This window comes from Acipenser ruthenus, chromosome 2, assembly GCF_902713425.1.
Source record: "Acipenser ruthenus chromosome 2, fAciRut3.2 maternal haplotype, whole genome shotgun sequence".
NCBI classification, from domain to species: domain Eukaryota; kingdom Metazoa; phylum Chordata; class Actinopteri; order Acipenseriformes; family Acipenseridae; genus Acipenser; species Acipenser ruthenus.
Window position 1 is genome coordinate 17069139 of NC_081190.1, and position 19882 is coordinate 17089020.

At 36.4% G+C, this 19882-nt stretch overlaps 1 protein-coding gene across 2 annotated transcripts in view; it reads left to right on the top strand.

Annotated features, from left to right (window-relative positions):
* Positions 1-19882, top strand: part of LOC117399458 (cAMP-specific 3',5'-cyclic phosphodiesterase 4D-like) — a 365779-nt gene that overhangs the window by 80733 nt on the left and 265164 nt on the right. For both annotated transcript variants that reach the window (XM_058990262.1, XM_058990265.1), the window contains one exon: positions 12302-12528. In XM_058990262.1, coding sequence (XP_058846245.1) covers positions 12302-12528 — 227 coding nt within the window. The remainder of the gene's footprint in view (positions 1-12301; positions 12529-19882) is intronic.

Genomic DNA, 19882 nt, shown 5'->3' on the forward strand with positions numbered 1-19882 from the left:
TACGTATTTAAAATAAATAGATTTCTAAGGTTTTAAATGATATTGTTACAATTATAATAGCATGTTTAGTGGTTGTATCACATTTTATCCTAACATTACGTTATAGAATGTACAGTACACTCACGAGCGTTTGCTGTGACTCAAGACTGAACAAAATATGTTAGCAAATCATTATTCAAAACGGTTACATGCTCTGTTATGTTTAAATGAAGAACGTAAGGATACATGGCATTAGAAAAAAAAAAAAGTGTGTGTATATAGGGTGGGTATATCTAGCGTGGGATATATACAAATAAGTGGGAAAACCTGCTTACCAGGACTAGTTTTGAATATGTGTTTTATGCAACTTTAAAATGTCTGAAATAATTTCAGATTCCTATTGTTTTGGACCCCGGTTTTGATTTCCCCGTGAAGGAATTAGTCATGAAATGCCTCTTGCCGATCTGCCTGCATCTTAAATAACAGCAAATTGATAGGTTGAACCCAAGGTTCTGTCTAAAAAGATGGTTACAAAGAGGCCATAAACAGGGTTAGAAAATAATTCGAAGCAGAGTCTGCTGACAATGAAGGTAAAGATCCTCCAGGTAAAATAATCCCAAACTGATTTAATATAAAAAGTGTACCAGTTTGATCGCTATTTATATTAAATATCTGTATAAACAGAATATTGAATGATTGTGTGTGGTAAACGTTTATTTGCCTGAGGTCGAATACTATTCAAAGACAAATACAAAACCATATAGGCATGTGCTGGGTAGCAGTACCCTAATACCCAGAAGATGCATTCTAATACCTCATATTCTAACACAACAAGAACGTTTTGTACTATAGAAGGTGTATTTTTTTTTAACTGAAAAACCTTTTATTTTTTATATAAGCAGCACTGTTGTTGTCAATTTTTCAAGAGCCTTGTAAATGTGTCATTTTAAACAAGGTCAGTCTTTCTTAATATGGGGCTTTAGAATCGAAGCTTCGTAATTGGACTAAAACAGCAGGCTATATTGGTCACAATAAGGTGTTGTTTTACTTCTTGTTGCAGAAGAGATTGTGAGTTATAGTTTCATAGGAAATCCAGATGACTGCTTTTACACAGAAGAAAAAGAGATATTGCAGATTTTTTTCATGAATGAGATCTGTATGCTGCTAAGAATTTAAATAACAGCATCTTAAGTATCTTTGTCCTTGGTATTGTTTATTTAATGTTTTCTTTCTCTTTTATTAATGAACATTGATTGAATGCAGCCTTTCTGACAGTGCTCACCATGGTATCCTTTAACATTTCCATTTTACTTCATGTTTACCCATCATATCTGATATGACTAAATCTTGGATTATGCCTTTCCGGATTTCTACACAAAACCTCCTATTTCTAGTTTAAGCTGTTTTTAATTTGTGTTTAAACTGAGCAGTCTTATAAATTGCTATTACCTGGTAGTACATGCATTTGACTCAAATCTTGTGCCAGCCTTTTACAGTGCATATATATATATATATATATATATATATATATATATATGAATTCAGTTGTTGCATTTCTTCCCTGTAAATCCACATATAAATGCTCTTTCACTTGCAAAGCATGAGCACCAGAAGCTAGCAATTAACACAGAACTGCAGTTCACCAGAAAAAGGGATTACTGTAAAGTTAGCATACATTAGCATGTCAACAAGTAATTTATGCACTCACAAGGTTGAGAGGGAGACAATAACGCAGTTATAAACACAGGTAGAGAAACCAAAACAGAGTGCGGCGTTCCTGTCAGGCAGATACAGCTTGGGTCACTGAGTCATCCTTGTTTACTTTCACTTGCTTTCTCATTTCTGTGTCTCAGAGAATGCGTGTGTCACGGTGGCATTTTTATCAGTGGGTAATTTTTTAACCCTAATGCCTCGGCTGAATGAAATTGATGCAGTTGGCGTACAGACTTCTTGCATTCTCAGACCTGAAATTTGAATTGATACCAATCGAGATAAATATACTGCAGTAGTTAAGACGTGGAATTAGGTACGAAAGAGGCTTCTACTTCTTTTCAGGGTTTATTACTGTTTATTTTTCTGGCTTTTTGTGATTAGTGATTCTCAGAGCTTTTATTTTCTATACCCTTTGAAGAGCGAGGGTTTGAGAAGTGCTCAAATGAAATAACAGCACAGATGGGAATCACAGTGCACGCTGTACCTCTATTGTAACAACACGGCTCCTTGAATGGGGGAAAGTGAATGCAAAATAAGCAGTAGTCTCCAGTGTGCTTTCAGTGTTTAATTTGATTTGTTTCAAGGAGGTTTTATCAGTGTTTAAACCTTAACATCACAGGATCTGTATGCATGAATGATCTGTCACAAACTACAAGTGCAGAATATACAAGCTTTGGTTAGTCTTTGCGGGTATTTGATTGCTTATCATGCCCTGTCTTGTGCGGCCGCATAAAATGTGCTCATTTTCAGTTCTGAAGTGCTCTTAATGACATAAACACTGCATGCTGTCAAATCACTGTTTTTTTATTTCTAATTTGCATATTCATAAGTGACCTGCATTTCTATGTTCTTCACAATGTTTGGTCTAGTTATTACTGGGAGGTACAGTATAGAGGGCTTCTTGTCATGCATAACTCAGGGATTTCAATATAACCTCACACTACATGCCTGTGTAGTAGATTTTGACAGTTCGTGAAAAACTGAAATACATTATGTTTTCCTTTTTGGGTTCATAAATATTTTTTGTGTCACAGCTGGAAAGAAAAACTAAGCTGTACTGGGTACAGAACATTTCTGTCATATGGAACTAAACTCATGCATCCCAGACATGAGAAAGTACATTGTAGTAGTTACACAATAAGGATGTTCGATAAAATATACAGTTCTTTTTTTAAAACTAACTTGTCAGCATTGTATTGTATTGTTAAATAGGGTGAGAGAGGACAAGTCGTGCTCTGAATTTGGGTTCCACCATAAAAGGCATACAAAGTGTTAGGACTGAGGTGCTGAGTTTGACGGTTAAAGCATCTAAAATGCATTATTCACTTACAGTACTGTACTGTACAGCAGAATCTGCAAAAACAAATTTGTGGATTGGCTTGCTAGATGATCTGATCATTATGAGTAATATAGAAGATGTTATAAATTATATATTTCATTTAAAAAACAAAAAGCATATATGTTTTTGCATTTAATTTAAGTTGACTTTATTTGCTCAGTTTTGAAGGTATTGCTATTAAAATCCTGCTAATCCTTAGTGTGATTGTTTTATACCAGTCCTTGACACACACACACACACGCATTATAGGGTAGGACACTTTCTTCTTTTTTATATTAGTTATTATACTTCTGTTTTTTATATTAGTTCTTATACTTCCGTCTTCATTTTCATTAAGTGTGATTCATACCCTGAGATGTGAGATGTGTCTGTTAGCATGGGGGACGTGGGGGACATGTTACGCTCACTTTTTCAACGACAGGCAAATGTCCCCCTCACATTGCAGCAGTACTATTAATGTTTTATAAATATATTATATATGCTTAATAACTGTTATATTGTGTTAATAAAGCATTATAGATTGTTTATAATCATGCAATAGCCATAGACAGAATTATGTTTAAACATCCCAAAGTATAATAGGTGGCTAAAAACTGTTCCCTTTATAAAAATACAATTCTGTCTATGGCTATTACATGGTTATAAACCATCTATGATGCTTTATTAACACTCTATAACATAGTTATTAAGCATCTATTATATATATTTATAAATAATTTATTATTATTATTATTATTATTATTTTTATTTATTTCTTAGCAGACACCCTATCCAGGGCGACTTACAATCGCAAGCAAATACAAATACATTCAAGTGTTACAATACAAGTCATACAATAAGAGCAAGAAATACAATAATTTTTTTTCAAGTATGACAAACCACAATTCAATAATACAGCAGTTATTAAACATTAATAAGCAGCACCTTAATATAAAGGGTTACCCTTTTATTTCTAAATAATGTATTCGGATAATGACTTCAGTCCAGCAGTCTCCACTAGGACCCAGTGGAAATGGCAATCAACTGAGGCAGTGTTGGTGTGCAATCCATGATGGGTGATCTCAAGCAGAGATGATAAAGTGAAGCCCAGTGTTGTGTTATTTTCAGGTGCATGGATAAAAAGTGGTATGCAGCGAACTGAGCTTGCTTGCGCATGCCTAAACAACTTCCGCTTAGAAAGCAGGGAAGTACCATTCAAAGCTGGTACGTTTGCTGTTTTTGGTCTTTTTCATCTTTTAAAATTTATCATATTTTTTCACCAAAGTAAATAGTATGTGAATATTCATCATATGCAAAACATTGGGTCTTGTACATGTTTTTTACTTCTGCAACTTTACTTCTCATTTTGTCTTGTTCGTCGTGAATTGTTTTTTTCTTTTTAGAGAAATTGATTGTTTCCAGTATAAGTTTACAAAAAAATGTATGTATAATTAATGGTTTGCAAAACAATAATGTATAATTAATGGTAAATGTACCTCTGTTTGACAATAGGAAAACATATCAAATCGCAATTGCTTGCACCTGTACCAAAATCTCACAGCGTACCACTTTCTAACATTTGACAGGTCAAGTTTTGGTGCGTGTACCACATTGTGACGATGTACCACTTTCTAACCCTACACCGGTAGTAAAGAACTGTTTCTACAAGTTATTTATTTTTTCTTTTCATTGTGAAATTTCTTAATCATGATACCATTTCCAATGTCTATGGTCTCAATACTATACAAATATTTTCTATGTGAGTATTGGGATCTTGTTGTCATTGAGTGGCTGTGAATACCTCCTCCTGCCCTCCGATGAGGGAGTTCACGAACGCAAAGGCGCCAATTTGAATTAAATTAACGTTTATTTTATTACTATATGTCCCAGCTATAGAAACTGTCCCCCTAACCTTTGAAACCAAAGCTACACCGCTGTCTGTCAGTGAGTTTCCCTGTTGTGGTGAACATATTTAAAGCACAGGAATGTGTAAAGGGTCAATTCAAATTATTTAAACTGTGGCAAATATTAAAACGTGGTTGTAGTTACCAAATTAATTCCACAAATCTTTCCTCTTCAACAGCTTCACCGTCTCTTAAACCAGCATAATCTTTATTGGAAAACCGCATAACCAGTTTTAAACTAATTCTGGGCATTGCTGGAATTTCTAACAGGTTTGTAAGGTTAGTCAGTATCATCCCTAACTTTAAATCAAATCTATACCCCCATATCAAAAAGAAATCTGCTTCTTTGGTGCCATAGGTATTTCAGAAACACATACTTTTAGTTTTTTGTATTTTTATGTTGTGTTTGCTTCCTGCTGTCTGCCCTGTAGAATGTCGGTGTAACAAAAGGCATTTCAATATCAAACTGTTTCATCTCTGTAGATCCCTTATCAGTATTCATTGCATGTGGTAAAGTCATAACTAGAGCAATATTTTATATACAGGTTCTCTCAGTATGGAATGCATTCATTGTACTCTAATTGAGGATATTTTTATGATAACACCTCAAGCTACCACAGCTTGGGTTTCGCTAGTACACTACATTAAAAACAAACTGCAAAAAAAAAAAAAAGCAGATTGCTTTTTTTAATTAATGAATTAATTAATTTATTTTTAAAAAGGCTTCCTTACCTAGTCTTACTGAATGAAATGTTTTTAAACTTCAGTACAAAGAGGGCTATTCACTTGGACGTCATAAAGCCTGCACAAATGTTTATCTGAGTTTACGGTTGAGTAATTTGAGTAAGTGGATGAATTTTGTATGCCGTTGCAAGATCTACTCATCACGTGAGGAAAGATATTTTGGCAAGGATTATGAATTTATTCCACACAGTAAACTCTATTGTAACAGTTCCACCTTTGCTGGGCTGTAATTTTAAACTTTGAACCTTAAGACATTGAGACAATTGCAGCCAGAATGCGGAGCACACACGTGGTTCAGTTCCCTGATCTAAATGCAATGATTGAGTAGTTTTGCTACAATACAAAAAAAAAAAAAAAACACCTTTTTGTTCCTGCAGCATATATGCGTGTGGCTCCCTGGAGAACATCACCGACACATCAAGTTCAAGGTAGTGTATTATTTGTGTATGTTAATACTGAAGGAAAATGGCCTTATTCAGAAACATGCAAAGTTATATAAAGTAAAGTTTTGCAGTTAAACTATGACTAATTAAGAGCAGAAAGAGCTTAAAAGGCTGGAAAATAAACCTGAAAGCATTTTTCACCCTGTAAATTGCTGCTCATTGTAAGCCTGCACACCATGTAAGCCTTGGTACTGTTTGAAACAGGTTGTGTTTGGTAAACATTTTTATTACAGATAATGTTTACCTTTGTTGGTGAAGTGAGAAAATAGTATAGGCATTGTGCTCTATTATCCACCTCTTTAGATCTTCCTCGGGGATTATAAGGTAGCTAGTTTGTTACAAGCAATTCCCTTTAATTGTAAAAGGCAATTGTCATAAAATTGTGCATGATTTTCTGTACAGCTGTCTTTAAAAAGCTGGCAGAAATACTCATCCACAAGGCTCATCGCTTTTGAAACACTTAAATTTTGTCTTTGCATATTTTGTAGGACATCTGGGAATTATTTAAACTAATGGTGAAGGTACAGGAAAATAAGTGTCATATTTCAAAAGGTAGCAGTTTTTTTAAGCTGTAAGTTTAGAATTTTATTACCTTAATACTGTATATTGTAACTAATACATTCAGTCCTGCCACAGAGTTTGTTTTGCATTGAGTGGATGTTGTAAATAATGTTTGATATTTGAAGATTCGTTAAAGTTGGCAGGGATGGGAGTAAAAACCCATCCCTGAAAAAAAAAACAAAAAACAAAAAAACAGACGTGTGGAATGTGACCAGGCTCTAATTGATTAATTGATAAGCAATTAGTCTGATCAGATGTATAAATGCGGAGCTTGGAGCCAGCGTCTTTGTTCTCCAGCTAGGATGAGTAGGTTTTGTTAAGAGAGAGATGCCTGTGACTAAGATGGAAACTGGTAAAGTAAAATATTTAGTTTAGTATATTCTGCAAGCTGTAAGTTTAGTTTAGAAAGGATAGCGTTCCCTGAGCGGGACCTCCCTTTTTTATAGGGTGTAGCCCATGGCAAAACTAGGCCGCATTTTGTCTTACCACAGCTGGTAGCTTGGAGGTGGCACATGGTAAATGTAACAGATTTGTTGTGTTTGTAAATGAATAACATTTGGGCACCTGGGCAATGTTTTCAACCAGTCCCTCTGTGTCTGCCTCACTCTCTCAGGTTCGAATTAAAAATAGAATGAGTGGCAGACCTGTAATATCATGCAAATCATGCCCTTCCCAAACCCACCAAAACACAGAAAAACAGGTTCCCATAACCCCTGTTAATTAGCCCAAAAGAACTCTTCCAAATCCCCATTGACAAACGAGGTGCAGTGCCAGCCACCTGTCATTTTACACAACACTCCCAGTGCATCACAATACTGTAGGCCTATCAGCAGTGCAGACTGCATACTGTACTGTATGTATGCATATATAATCAGGGGGAAAAAAAGCTCTTATCGCCCCAGGCCATTTAGGCTTGCTATGCCTCTGAACTGAAGCTTTATATGAAAGCACATCTGTGATTAGTAATTTCATCCAACTCCCATTAAAAAAACTATTGTGCCTGGAGCTGTCAATAAAGCTTTTATAAATCACAATTATTTGCATGGTCTTAATTTCATAACAAGCGACATCAACTATTGGAGGCATTTATAATAAATCTGTGCTTCCTTTTTTTAATTTAAATTATTTCTAGATTAATCAAAATGATTTCTGGTTTGTTTAATCATGTTAATGTTCAGACTGCAGCCAAGTGACAATAAAATATCAGCGTAAGGAAAAAGTGCACACAGTGAAACGTTCAGACCCATATAAATGATCACTTTACCCAGTTATAAGAATGGCATTATATGGATATTGATGCCAAGCAAGCTACAGTACTACCATCATTTTTTTAATATCAGGGTACAGTGTACAATTCAACCATTACAGCCCTTTTCTCTACCTCCCTTTTCTAATGCTGCAGATACAGTGCATGTGATTATCTTTTCTTGAATGGTTCATTGGCTCCTCATGCATCATGAGTAATTATGCATACTCTCCTGTTTAACCTTTTCAAGCAACCCATGACAATCTTTTTTACTATATTCAACATAACCATATTATCATCAATTCAGCAATTTGAATAGATCACTGTGCTCAATAAACAGCCGCTCAGCCTCGCGATGCATCTTGATTTAGCTGTACTTTTCTCTGTTGATGCAAAAACAAATTCCCACACAATTAATATAACATGGTAATGATACCCAATATTTACATTCAACTAAAGGACCCAATTTGATAATAAATTGAATAAATAATTTATCAATAAATTATTTATCAAAGGTTTGGACTGAAACTCTTTATCAATGTCTGCATATGGTGTGTTATTTTTTTTATTTATTTTTTATTTTTTTACAGATTCTCATTTGTTTGCAGTTTATGTTTAATAATAATCAATATAACTAATGTTAATGTGATTATTTATTTGCCTTAGTTTTTCTCTAAACGTTGTACAGCCTAAATAAATCCTAATTAGTGCTCACAATGCAGTGCCCTCGTATAGCGCCAGCAACATTCAATTCTGGCGCCAGTAGACCCGTTTAATTCCTTTTTTTTCTTAGCAACATAGATGATGATAGTTTATCATTGAGTCGGGACTACTCACATGACCCACCCACACTCATCCACATGCACAGGAGAGAAGATCTGTGTCCTGTTAACTGCAGAAACTGGTCGCAAACATGTCTTTGCAGTGCACTTACCCAATTATAACACTAAAGCCGTTATGAAGGTGTAGTAGGTTCCTGGTGCTGCACCTTCATAACTGTTTAGCACATTTTTTCCAAATGCTTTGAGCTCCTGTTTAAGTTATACAGGGGTAGATGTAAGGATGTAAGGATACGCGTAAAGTGATTTGCGGCTGCAAAACCCCCATAATGCAGCCGTAAATCATGCTTATGTAAAGAATGGTGTTCATTAAAAATGATATTGAAATGCATTCAAATGAAGAAAAGAGCATGGAATTGGGCGGGATCCGGATACTAAGCGGGCGCAAACATTATAATGTGATGCAAGGATTTTGCCTTGCACTTAGGCAATTGCTGACCCTCCAAAAACTTTACACCTCTTCTTACAAGGTGCAAACCATTGTAGACGTGGGTAACAAAGAGCTGTATAAAAGCACACATCTACAGAGACCTGTCATTGGCTTCAGGATGGCTGCTGTGGTGCACTTCCTGATGCGGTAACACTTGGGTCTTGTTGACCTCAGCCGTAAGGACAGGACAGAAAAAAAATGATTTTCTTTTCCATGCGCCAAGAGGACTTTGCTGCCCTTCCTCTGACATCATTTTTTTTTGTTTGTATTTTCGTGCTCTACAAATGTCATACAGCGCCTACTGCTCTCTGTACTTCTAACTCCGTCACCTCTGGGCTGCAAGTGCAGCTGCTAAATAGACTGATGCGCTCATTGAGGCCCTCATTATCATAATTGTGGATCATTATCTGGGCGTGTTGAGTAATTTGCATTGCTCTTAAGCTTACATAGGGCACAGTGCAAAATAATTGCAATTTCAATTTTGCATCAGCAATTATTTGCACAGCGTCTATACTTACATCTACCCCTCAGTACTGTAAATCAATGACCATCTCTTGGGCACTCCTTTTATATAATTACGTGCAGCTATTTTGTACTTAAGCCGTAGTATAGCGGATTTATAGCTTTTTAGTTTCTTGTAAGTTTTATATTAAAAGTTGCGATTGAGTGCTTGAAGTAATGGGTGTGTGGCTGATTATTATAACCCAGAGCTTTCAAATGCTGTGTATTGCTTTCATCTAGATGAAGTATTGGATCTATTTTACAGCTTATTGCTGTTTTTGGGAACATGACCTTTTGATACGATTTCTTTTTATTTCTTAAACTTAAAACCATCATCTTGGCTGCTATACTGTTTTTAAGTCTGTCCCAGTTCTGGATAATTAGAATAATGTCTAATGGGTTTATTATCCCCCGCTGGAAATGAAATCCAGTGTGAAGGAGGTATAGTGCAGCCCATTGGCCGTCCATACGGAGTTATGCATGTCACACTTCAAACTGCCATATATCTGGAGAACCTGTAATCCAATTGTCATGAAACTTGATATTAGCATTTTTTAACATGACTTATTGAAAATATCAGATTCTGGGGATATATGAGGGTGTCTGACTGTCTGTACATCTGTTCATAAGTATGTAATACTTTACTATCTGGAGAATAGCTTTTAAAATTGTGATTAAACACGTCATTGCTGTTCTGTACATGCAGTTGATATATGTTGTGGTCATCAACTTTATCATACTGACAGCTTTAATTTTGAATTTACAGCAAGTAATGTATGTTACGGACACGTGTTTATTTATTTATTCATTTTAATAACCCAATTCAACTGAAGTAGCAGTTTTATTTGACATTGTTTTTTGTACAAAATGCACACACTATATTTACAGTGAGGTGATTTACAGACCTATTGTTCAAATTAACAAAACTTCAGGCACATTGTTAAACATTCTTTAATTCTTAAATGAACTGAAAAATGTATAATTGATACCATAATACAGTAAAAAAAAATCTCTCTGAAGTAAACATGAACTTGGTACCCAATCCAATCAATATGAAAGGCACCCACATTCTGACATAAAAATAAAACAAACGTATTACAATGCAATTAAAGCTTAAAGAATGTGCAGTAAATATTGTAGGACACTTCTGTGGTAATGGGGAGTGCAAGTGCATGCAATTACACTTATAAATCTGCCGTGAATCTCAAAGGGCTCTACTTCTGAATACATAAGAAATTGGAATTTGAACCCTCCTTTGCCGTTTTATTTTCCAGCAGTAATAAAGCTATAAACAAAAACACTAACACTGCTGAACACAACAGTAAAACCCTTTGCTATTTGACCTTTATTACTTTGTCAGAGATCATCAGCTTAGTCAATTTAAAATGTTCTTAGTGAGGTTCAGTGGGATATTATTTAAATTCCATTGAGATTCCCCCACAGTGTTTGATTTTGAAAGAAAGGCTTACCCAGTCTCATACAGGAAACTGACATTAACTAAGGGACTAACCTGCCATTTGTATCCTTTTCATATTTATTTTAATTTTTTTTAATTCATGACTGGAATCTTGCTTCTACTGTTAAGCAAAAAAATCCCAGCAGGATTATTTACACTGCTGTTCAATAATGCATGCCTCGGGGTCTCTCTGCAGTGTAGCATTCTACCCATTTCGCTGGTTTTCTATTGCATTGACGGAAATGTTTTCGGAAATAATGGCCCAGATTCTGCCAGTAAAATGCTTTATATCTTTGAATTATTCCTCCATACATACAATACAAATAGTGGTATATAATGCAAAATGATACTAAGGAAGAACTAGGGATGTGGCTACCTCAGATTCAATCCGGATGCTTGGGTGATGTTGAGTAGCTCATTTAAAAATGTTGTCCGAGGCAGGCTGAAACATCTTTAATGGTGACTTTAGGAAAATGTAACCCCATTTTAATAATATGATATGCTTAACCCCACAAAAAATAAAAACACAATAAGTTGCCCTGCCAAAACTTCAGAAAACCCATATATGCATTATAAAATAGATACCTAGATATGAAACCTGGCACAATTGCACTTGAATACAAATGAATACATAGTTATCATCTTTATTCAGTGCCATTTAAATCTGCAAACTTAAATTTTACTCTCACAGCATGTAATGGATCTCCTCCTAGTGGAGGATTAGTTAATAATACCGACATCAGCATAGGACCCATACCTCTCAACTATAGAGCTTGCTCTTTAGTTGAATGGTAAGATGGACGTCTTTCAGCTGTATGGTTTGCAGTCCGTGTCCAGCCCTTGCCTCTCTGTTCAGTTCAGTGAGCTGAGATGCCAATTCATTAGAAGAGACGACAGTATTGTATTGCATTTGTGTTTGCTGTATATTCACTTATTGATGAACACATGTCCAGGATTGTTGACTATGTTGCTTTTCTATCAAGTGGATACAATACCATTGCTCACATTGTAGAGGAATAAATCATAAGCAGGGAACAAGGCGAGGCAATTCGCTCCACTGCCAGTGTACTGTTAACTACAGACAGTATCTGACTGCTTCTTTAATGACCCCCTTTTTAATGTGCAGTTTGTGCACAGTTAATTATTTGTGTATGTTCTTTGTTCCAGATTTCAGACGACTCTTTAGAGTCCCCGGAACAGGGACCATTACAAGGAATGGAGCCATACCTGGTGAGGAGGCTGTCTTGTCGGAATTTGCAGTTGCCACCACTGGCCTTCAGACAAGCAGAGCAGTATGACTGGGATAGAAAGCCTGAATCAGAGTGCATACAGAGGCCGACCTCCCTTCCCCTCAGAACTCCTCTCATTGCTATAACATCTGCAGACACCAGCAGGTAAAAAAGGCAGTTTTTTTTTTTCAATTATATGAGCAAGTTTATGTTATATAGTATCTACTGCATAGCTATGGAACCCCTGGTAACAAATATATAACCTTTAAAACTGGTTGAAGTAATATGCTAAATATATGCAAGTGCAGAATCAATGAAGTTTGGACTTTGTGAAAATAACAGTTTAAACCGTTTAGTACCATGGTCCCGTGGACACATTTGTGTGTGTGCGAGACCAGAGTGTTACCATGAATACTGTAATACTGATGTATTGGGAAGGGAACTAAAGTCATTACAGTTTACTTGGAGACTGTTTTAAATCTTGAAGCCCAGTGATTCAGTCTGTTTTTTATTGCGTTGTGTTGTTGTTGAGGAACACAGTGGATTCAAGCCAAAGCTAACTCACATTCCAGTGAAGTATAAGGTACCTTGACACTTCTCTTTGAATGTTGCCACAGGCAAGTTTTGAGTGGGATCAAATTGTATGAAGGCAGACCATTGTTAGATGTAGTTTAAAAAATGCAGTATGGAAGGATTCGACTGTGTGGCCCAAGATCTCTCCCTATGATCTGTCTAGAGCCACCCTCAATTGAGGTGCAACCTCTGATATCAGAGGTCAACCAGTGCCGGATGATGGAGGACCACAGACTCCCAGAAGGTCCAGTTGCAAAGGGGGTGAGGAGAAAGACTATTGAGAACATTTAATGCAAGGTGGCCTTGGTCTTTACAGTATTGGTTAGCCGATAGGATTAGCGCAGCACGCAATTATGTTTTCTTCATAAATGTTTATTTTATTTATTTATTTATCTAACCTTTATTTAGCCAGGCGAGTCAGTTGAGAGCAAATTCTCACTTACAATAACGACCTGGCCAAGAGGTTCGCACTACAGCAGTAAAATCACACAATTAGCAAGCACAAATATAAGCCAGCAAAGATTTGAACCTACAGTTAAAGTCTTCCACAGAAAGAAAGCTATGCAACTTTAGCCTAAGTTGCAACACATTCCAGTCGCTGGCTGCAGCGAACCGAAATGAGGTGCGACCAAAAGCTGAAGCAAGCCTAGACGGCACCAATTTAATCAATTCACTGGAACGTAAATTATAAAATGAGAAAGAGATTTGTAGTAATTCCTGCAAATAAATAGGAGTTTTACCAAGCAAAGTTCTGTAAATTAAATACCAGTGAGTCAGACAACTCGTGTATAAAGAAGGCCAGTTAACCAGGGAGTAACGATCACAGTGGTGAGTGTGATAAGGAGCACCAGTCACAAATCTTACAGTGGAATGATATAGGACAGCAAGCCTCCCAAGGGCCTTTTTAGAAGCCATTTTGTAAATTACATTGCCATAATCAAAAATGAGAAGGACGGACATTTGAACTAGGGTGTACTTGGTAGAAGTAAAACAAGACTTGTTATGATATAGAAACCCAAGTCTAGATTTGACTTTAGCTTGCATTGTATCAATATGTGTATTAAAAGTTAATGCACTGTCCAACCAAATACCCAAGTATTTGTAAATTGAGATTTGCTCCAATTCAATCTTATTGAGAGTTAAAATCTTGTGGTCAACGTTACCGATTCTACTGCCAATTTTTCTATTAAGCATCATAAATTTAGTTTTATCAGTGTCCAGCAGAAGACGCAGATCAGAAAAAGCCTGCTGAACACTGTCAAAACCAAGTTGCAGATCACACACAACTGGTGTCCTCAAGTCAAACATATGTATTTCACATCAAAATATAGAAATGTTGGCTTTGGGAGTGTGTCAGTTTAATGTGGTTTGGTCAAATGGTCTTTAAGGAGGCCATAGTTCACTGCTTACATGGAACTCTGTACTTTCAGCATATAACCTCAGGGATAAGGCTTCTAAGATCTGTATGCTCTGTCAATTCCTTCATTCATAAATAATGCAATGTTTTCAAAGATTTTTCAGATGTGCTTTTTAGGAATGCATACAAATATAAAATGTCTGTTCCTTGAAAAAAACAAAAGCAGACACCAAAAGTTTTCAGGCTGTGTGAAAAAATTTGCCATTGTGACAGTGATGGCTGGTGGATGAAGTCAGACCCGGAACAGAAACCACAAACAGGCAGTACTGGGGTATCGAATGTGTGTCTTCAAAATAAACAAACAGTTTACACTAAACAAAAGACTTTTCCAAATCAAAAAGGTATATGGGCCAAAACAAACAAAACACAAAATAAAACTAACACTAAATCCAAAAAGTATTGTGCTGGTTTTAAAGCCAGCATGAGTAGCAATTGTTATTTCTCTTTACCTCCTCTCACCCATTCTTTACTCAGACACTCCACCGCCCCCCCCCCCCCCCCCCCCCCAGCCAAACTGCAGGTCTTTTATATTCTGGCCGAGGGGTTAACTTACCCCTCGGCCAGAGTCTGCACGGGTTTACTAATTCTGCACGACTGTCAGCTAGCTAAACAATCAGTAGCTGACAGTCACGCATTCTCACGAAGCAATTAAAACATAAACAAATAGTGGCAGATGGCATCTCGCTCGTTCGGCCAAATATACAATACAAAAACTAAATACAAATATAAAATAATACATATGCACCCAGGGGCAGGGTGTACCCTGTCATAGGCATACAGAACATGGCAATGTGCATATTACAGCTCAATTGTGTGTTTAATTATTACAATGTATTTTACATGTACTGTATCAACATGTATTCTGTGTAATGCCGGATATTGATGAACTTCTAATAAAAGTCGCCTCTGTTTGGCTTTTGTTTTTATTGTCTTATGTCTTTATATACCTTATAATAAACCAATTTATGAAAATTTTAGGATTAACTATCACTCCTGATTTGGGGGTTTTGTTGTGGTTGATAATCCAGTAATAGCTGACTAAAACCTTCTGGCTTATACAGCTTCAATGTAAAAAAGAATAAATGACTTAGTTATATGGTCAGTAAATCTTCCAGTCTCACAACTGATGATGTAGCCACATCCCAAACTTAACTGATGATGTAGTCACATTCCAAATAACCTCTGTAGGCTGTTGTTAAGCCAGGCTTTACAGATGTGTTTCTTCACTGAATCATGAAACCTTCCTTATGTTTCATTGAACAACCGGAGTCACCTCAAAACAAACAAGTTCTTCAAAAAAATGAGTGACTTAATACAGTATCTTAGACACTCAAACATAATACATCAACTAGTTCAAGCCCTACTTATATGTGAGCTTGTGCTTTTCAGTTTCATGTATGTCCTGTACATAATTTGGTATGCCTGAGTATCTGGATAGCTTTTTTATCTCATGGCTCCACAGCATACTCTTGTAGTATTTAGGGTAATCTGGAATACTGTCTGGTTGAAATCACAGGATGATTATAAATTGACTGGAAAAGCTCCCGCATTAAATTTTTACTAAATGTATAAAATATATTATGCAGCCAATTATTTCGAATCCCATGGCATACCATAAATGAAATTATAAAAAGCCTTTTGTGAATAGTCTTGCATCGGGTTGAAAAATGAACCATTTATTTCTTGGCTGTAGGCAAAAAAAAAAAAAAAAATTATAGCAGTAATTTGCCAAAGATAGGGTGAAAAAGAAAATAGTCTGTTTTTTTTGCTTTTGATAGGAAACCTTTATGGATAAGGCTGTGGATAATATGTTTCTTGGTTTTACTTTTTTTAATGAATGCCCTTTTCTATCTAAGTACTGATGAATTGTATTTTTACAATGGAATATTTTTCTGCAAACCATAATTTAAACTGACAGTACTTTTAAAATCAATTTTCTTACCTCGTATTACCACTGCCTCCCTATGCTTCTGTGTTATACTTCTATGTGGAATAGAAAGATATCTAAGATTGGTGCTTCAGCACTTCATGTGTTGTATTCTGACTCAATCCAATTGCCCAGTTGCAATCAGACCATATGATGTACCACAGCAGTTATCTGTACATTTGGATTTGAAATATTAACAAAAACAAGTTTAGACATAGATTTTTAAGCATTAGTTACCGCAACTTCTTTACATAATGTTTGGTAACACTTAACATTAGGAGTCTAATTACTGTGTACAGAGCTCCCTCACTATAACACGGGTCTCACATAATTACAATTCTATTATACATACAGTGCCTTGCGAAAGTATTCGGCCCCCTTGAACTTTGCGACCTTTTGCCACATTTCAGGCTTCAAACATAAAGATATGAAACTAATTTTTTGTGAAGAATCAACAACAAGTGGGACACAATCATGAAGTGGAACGAAATTTATTGGATATTTCAAACTTTTTTAACAAATAAAAAACTGAAAAATTGGGCGTGCAAAATTATTCAGCCCCTTTACTTTCAGTGCAGCAAACTCTCTCCAGAAGTTCAGTGAGGATCTCTGAATGATCCAATGTTGACCTAAATGACTAATGATGATAAATAGAATCCACCTGTGTGTAATCAAGTCTCCGTATAAATGCACCTGCACTGTGATAGTCTCAGAGGTCCGTTTAAAGCGCAGAGAGCATCATGAAGAACAAGGAACACACCAGGCAGGTCCGAGATACTGTTGTGGAGAAGTTTAAAGCCGGATTTGGATACAAAAAGATTTCCCAAGCTTTAAACATCCCAAGGAGCACTGTGCAAGCGATAATATTGAAATGGAAGGAGTATCAGACCACTGCAAATCTACCAAGACCTGGCCGTCCCTCTAAACTTTCAGCTCATACAAGGAGAAGACTGATCAGAGATGCAGCCAAGAGGCCCATGGTCACTCTGGATGAACTGCAGAGATCTACAGCTGAGGTGGGAGACTCTGTCCATAGGACAACAATCAGTCGTATACTGCACAAATCTGGCCTTTATGGAAGAGTGGCAAGAAGAAAGCCATTTCTTAAAGATATCCATAAAAAGTGTCGTTTACAGTTTGCCACAAGCCACCTGGGAGACACACCAAACATGTGGAAGAAGGTGCTCTGGTCAGATGAAACCAAAATCGAACTTTTTGGCAACAATGCAAAACGTTATGTTTGGCGTAAAAGCAACACAGCTCATCACCCTGAACACACCATCCCCACTGTCAAACACGGTGGTGGCAGCATCATGGTTTGGGCCTGCTTTTCTTCAGCAGGGACAGGGAAGATGGTTAAAATTGATGGGAAGATGGATGGAGCCAAATACAGGACCATTCTGGAAGAAAACCTGATGGAGTCTGCAAAAGACCTGAGACTGGGACGGAGATTTGTCTTCCAACAAGACAATGATCCAAAACATAAAGCAAAATCTACAATGGAATGGTTCACAAATAAACATATCCAGGTGTTAGAATGGCCAAGTCAAAGTCCAGACCTGAATCCAATCGAGAATCTGTGGAAAGAACTGAAAACTGCTGTTCACAAATACTCTCCATCCAACCTCACTGAGCTCGAGCTGTTTTGCAAGGAGGAATGGGCAAAAATTTCAGTCTCTCGATGTGCAAAACTGATAGAGACATACCCCAAGCGACTTACAGCTGTAATCGCAGCAAAAGGTGGCGCTACAAAGTATTAACTTAAGGGGGCTGAATAATTTTGCACGCCCAATTTTTCAGTTTTTTATTTGTTAAAAAAGTTTGAAATATCCAATAAATTTCGTTCCACTTCATGATTGTGTCCCACTTGTTGTTGATTCTTCACAAACAATTACAGTTTCATATCTTTATGTTTGAAGCCTGAAATGTGGCAAAAGGTCGCAAAGTTCAAGGGGGCCGAATACTTTCGCAAGGCACTGTAGTTATAATGTACTTACTGTGTACATCTTTTTGCATGATATAACCCTAATCCTAACCCGAACTCTAACTCCACTAACCCTAACCCTTTTTGGATACATACATCATGCAAAACAATTTTACACATTAAGTACATTGGAACGGAGCATAGTATCATTGTAATTATGTGTAAATACACAGGCATTTACCACGTAACTACTAGATAAATACACAGTAATTAGAGACACAATGTAAAGGATTACCTGATATTCATGTATCCCTGTCAAAATGCACCAATCTATTACCATGTTAAATGTCTGATGTTTCTTTTTTATCTTAGTAATTGACATTAAATTGGCTTTAGCTGCTGACTAGTTTTCTGTTAAGTCTCAATGCCTTTTGTGACCCCCCAAATGCAAGATACTACTGATTATGCATATTAGTCATCTCTGTTGTATTTAAAAAATCAAGAATTACTTTTTGAAAAAGATGCGGTTTGGAATCCATCCACTAATCCAGAATGAAACCTGAGGTTAACAGTGTTCTAACTACTAAGAGCAGACCTGGGCACTTACTCTTTCTGGTCTTGCAAAGGGGAGCTGCAGGTCATTAATGCAGCTAAACTGACATGACTCAGACATTGGTCCTAGATACTTCAATCAAATTATTTGTACATAGCGCCTTTCACAGCCAGCCATCTCAAAGCACTTCACAATAAAAAGCCTCAGCCAATCCCCATAACAGCAGACAACACCAATAACACTGCTTTTCTTCTCTGCCTGTAGCAAAGACAAACCAATACATTTTTATAACCCCTGTACAAGCATGGATTCTTTTTTTGTATTAGTTTACCACAAATGTATTTTTATTGTGGTTGCAATTGTATAACAGTTTCTCTGACTAAAAGTGAAACCATAGTACAAGGACAAAGGCTATAGTCTCCTGTAAAACAGGCTGCAAAATGCATCTTGTTTATTATACTTTTAAAATCTATGCATGCCAAATTTCAACAGAAAATGTATTTATTGTTAGGTTTTATTTTTTTAACGCAATTTAGTGTTTGAGGCAGCTCATCAATTTAAACAAAGAAAGTTAAACAGTCAAATGTATCCTGTTAGTTAAAGAACATTTCTGGAGTCCTCCTGAGCCATCCTTAACATTTCTCAACTCCTGTTGTGAATGCACTAATAGATATGTGGTTTGGTTATCTGAGCTTAATCAGTATGACTTTCCATCTAGGGGGTCTTTGACAAGATGGCATTATAAAAATATCAGATCCATTTCTTATATAATGCAGTGTTACTACAATTCCAGTCATCATTAATGAGATATATGCAAAATTAAAATGAAAAGTAACAAAACGGCCGTACACAAGCTCAAGAAGCTTAATTGCAGTAGGACAATCGGTTATCTAGATATATCCCCTGGTGGAGAATAAGAGGTAAGAAAATGGAATATGTTTCCTTGGAGATAATAATAATTATTATTTGTTTATTTAGCAGACGCCTTTATCCAAGGCGACTTACAGAGACTAAGGTGTGTGAACTATGCATCAGCTGCAGAGTCACTTACAACTACATCTCACCCGAAAGACAGAGCACAAGGAGGTTAAGTGACTTGCTCAGGGTCACACAATGAGTCAGTGG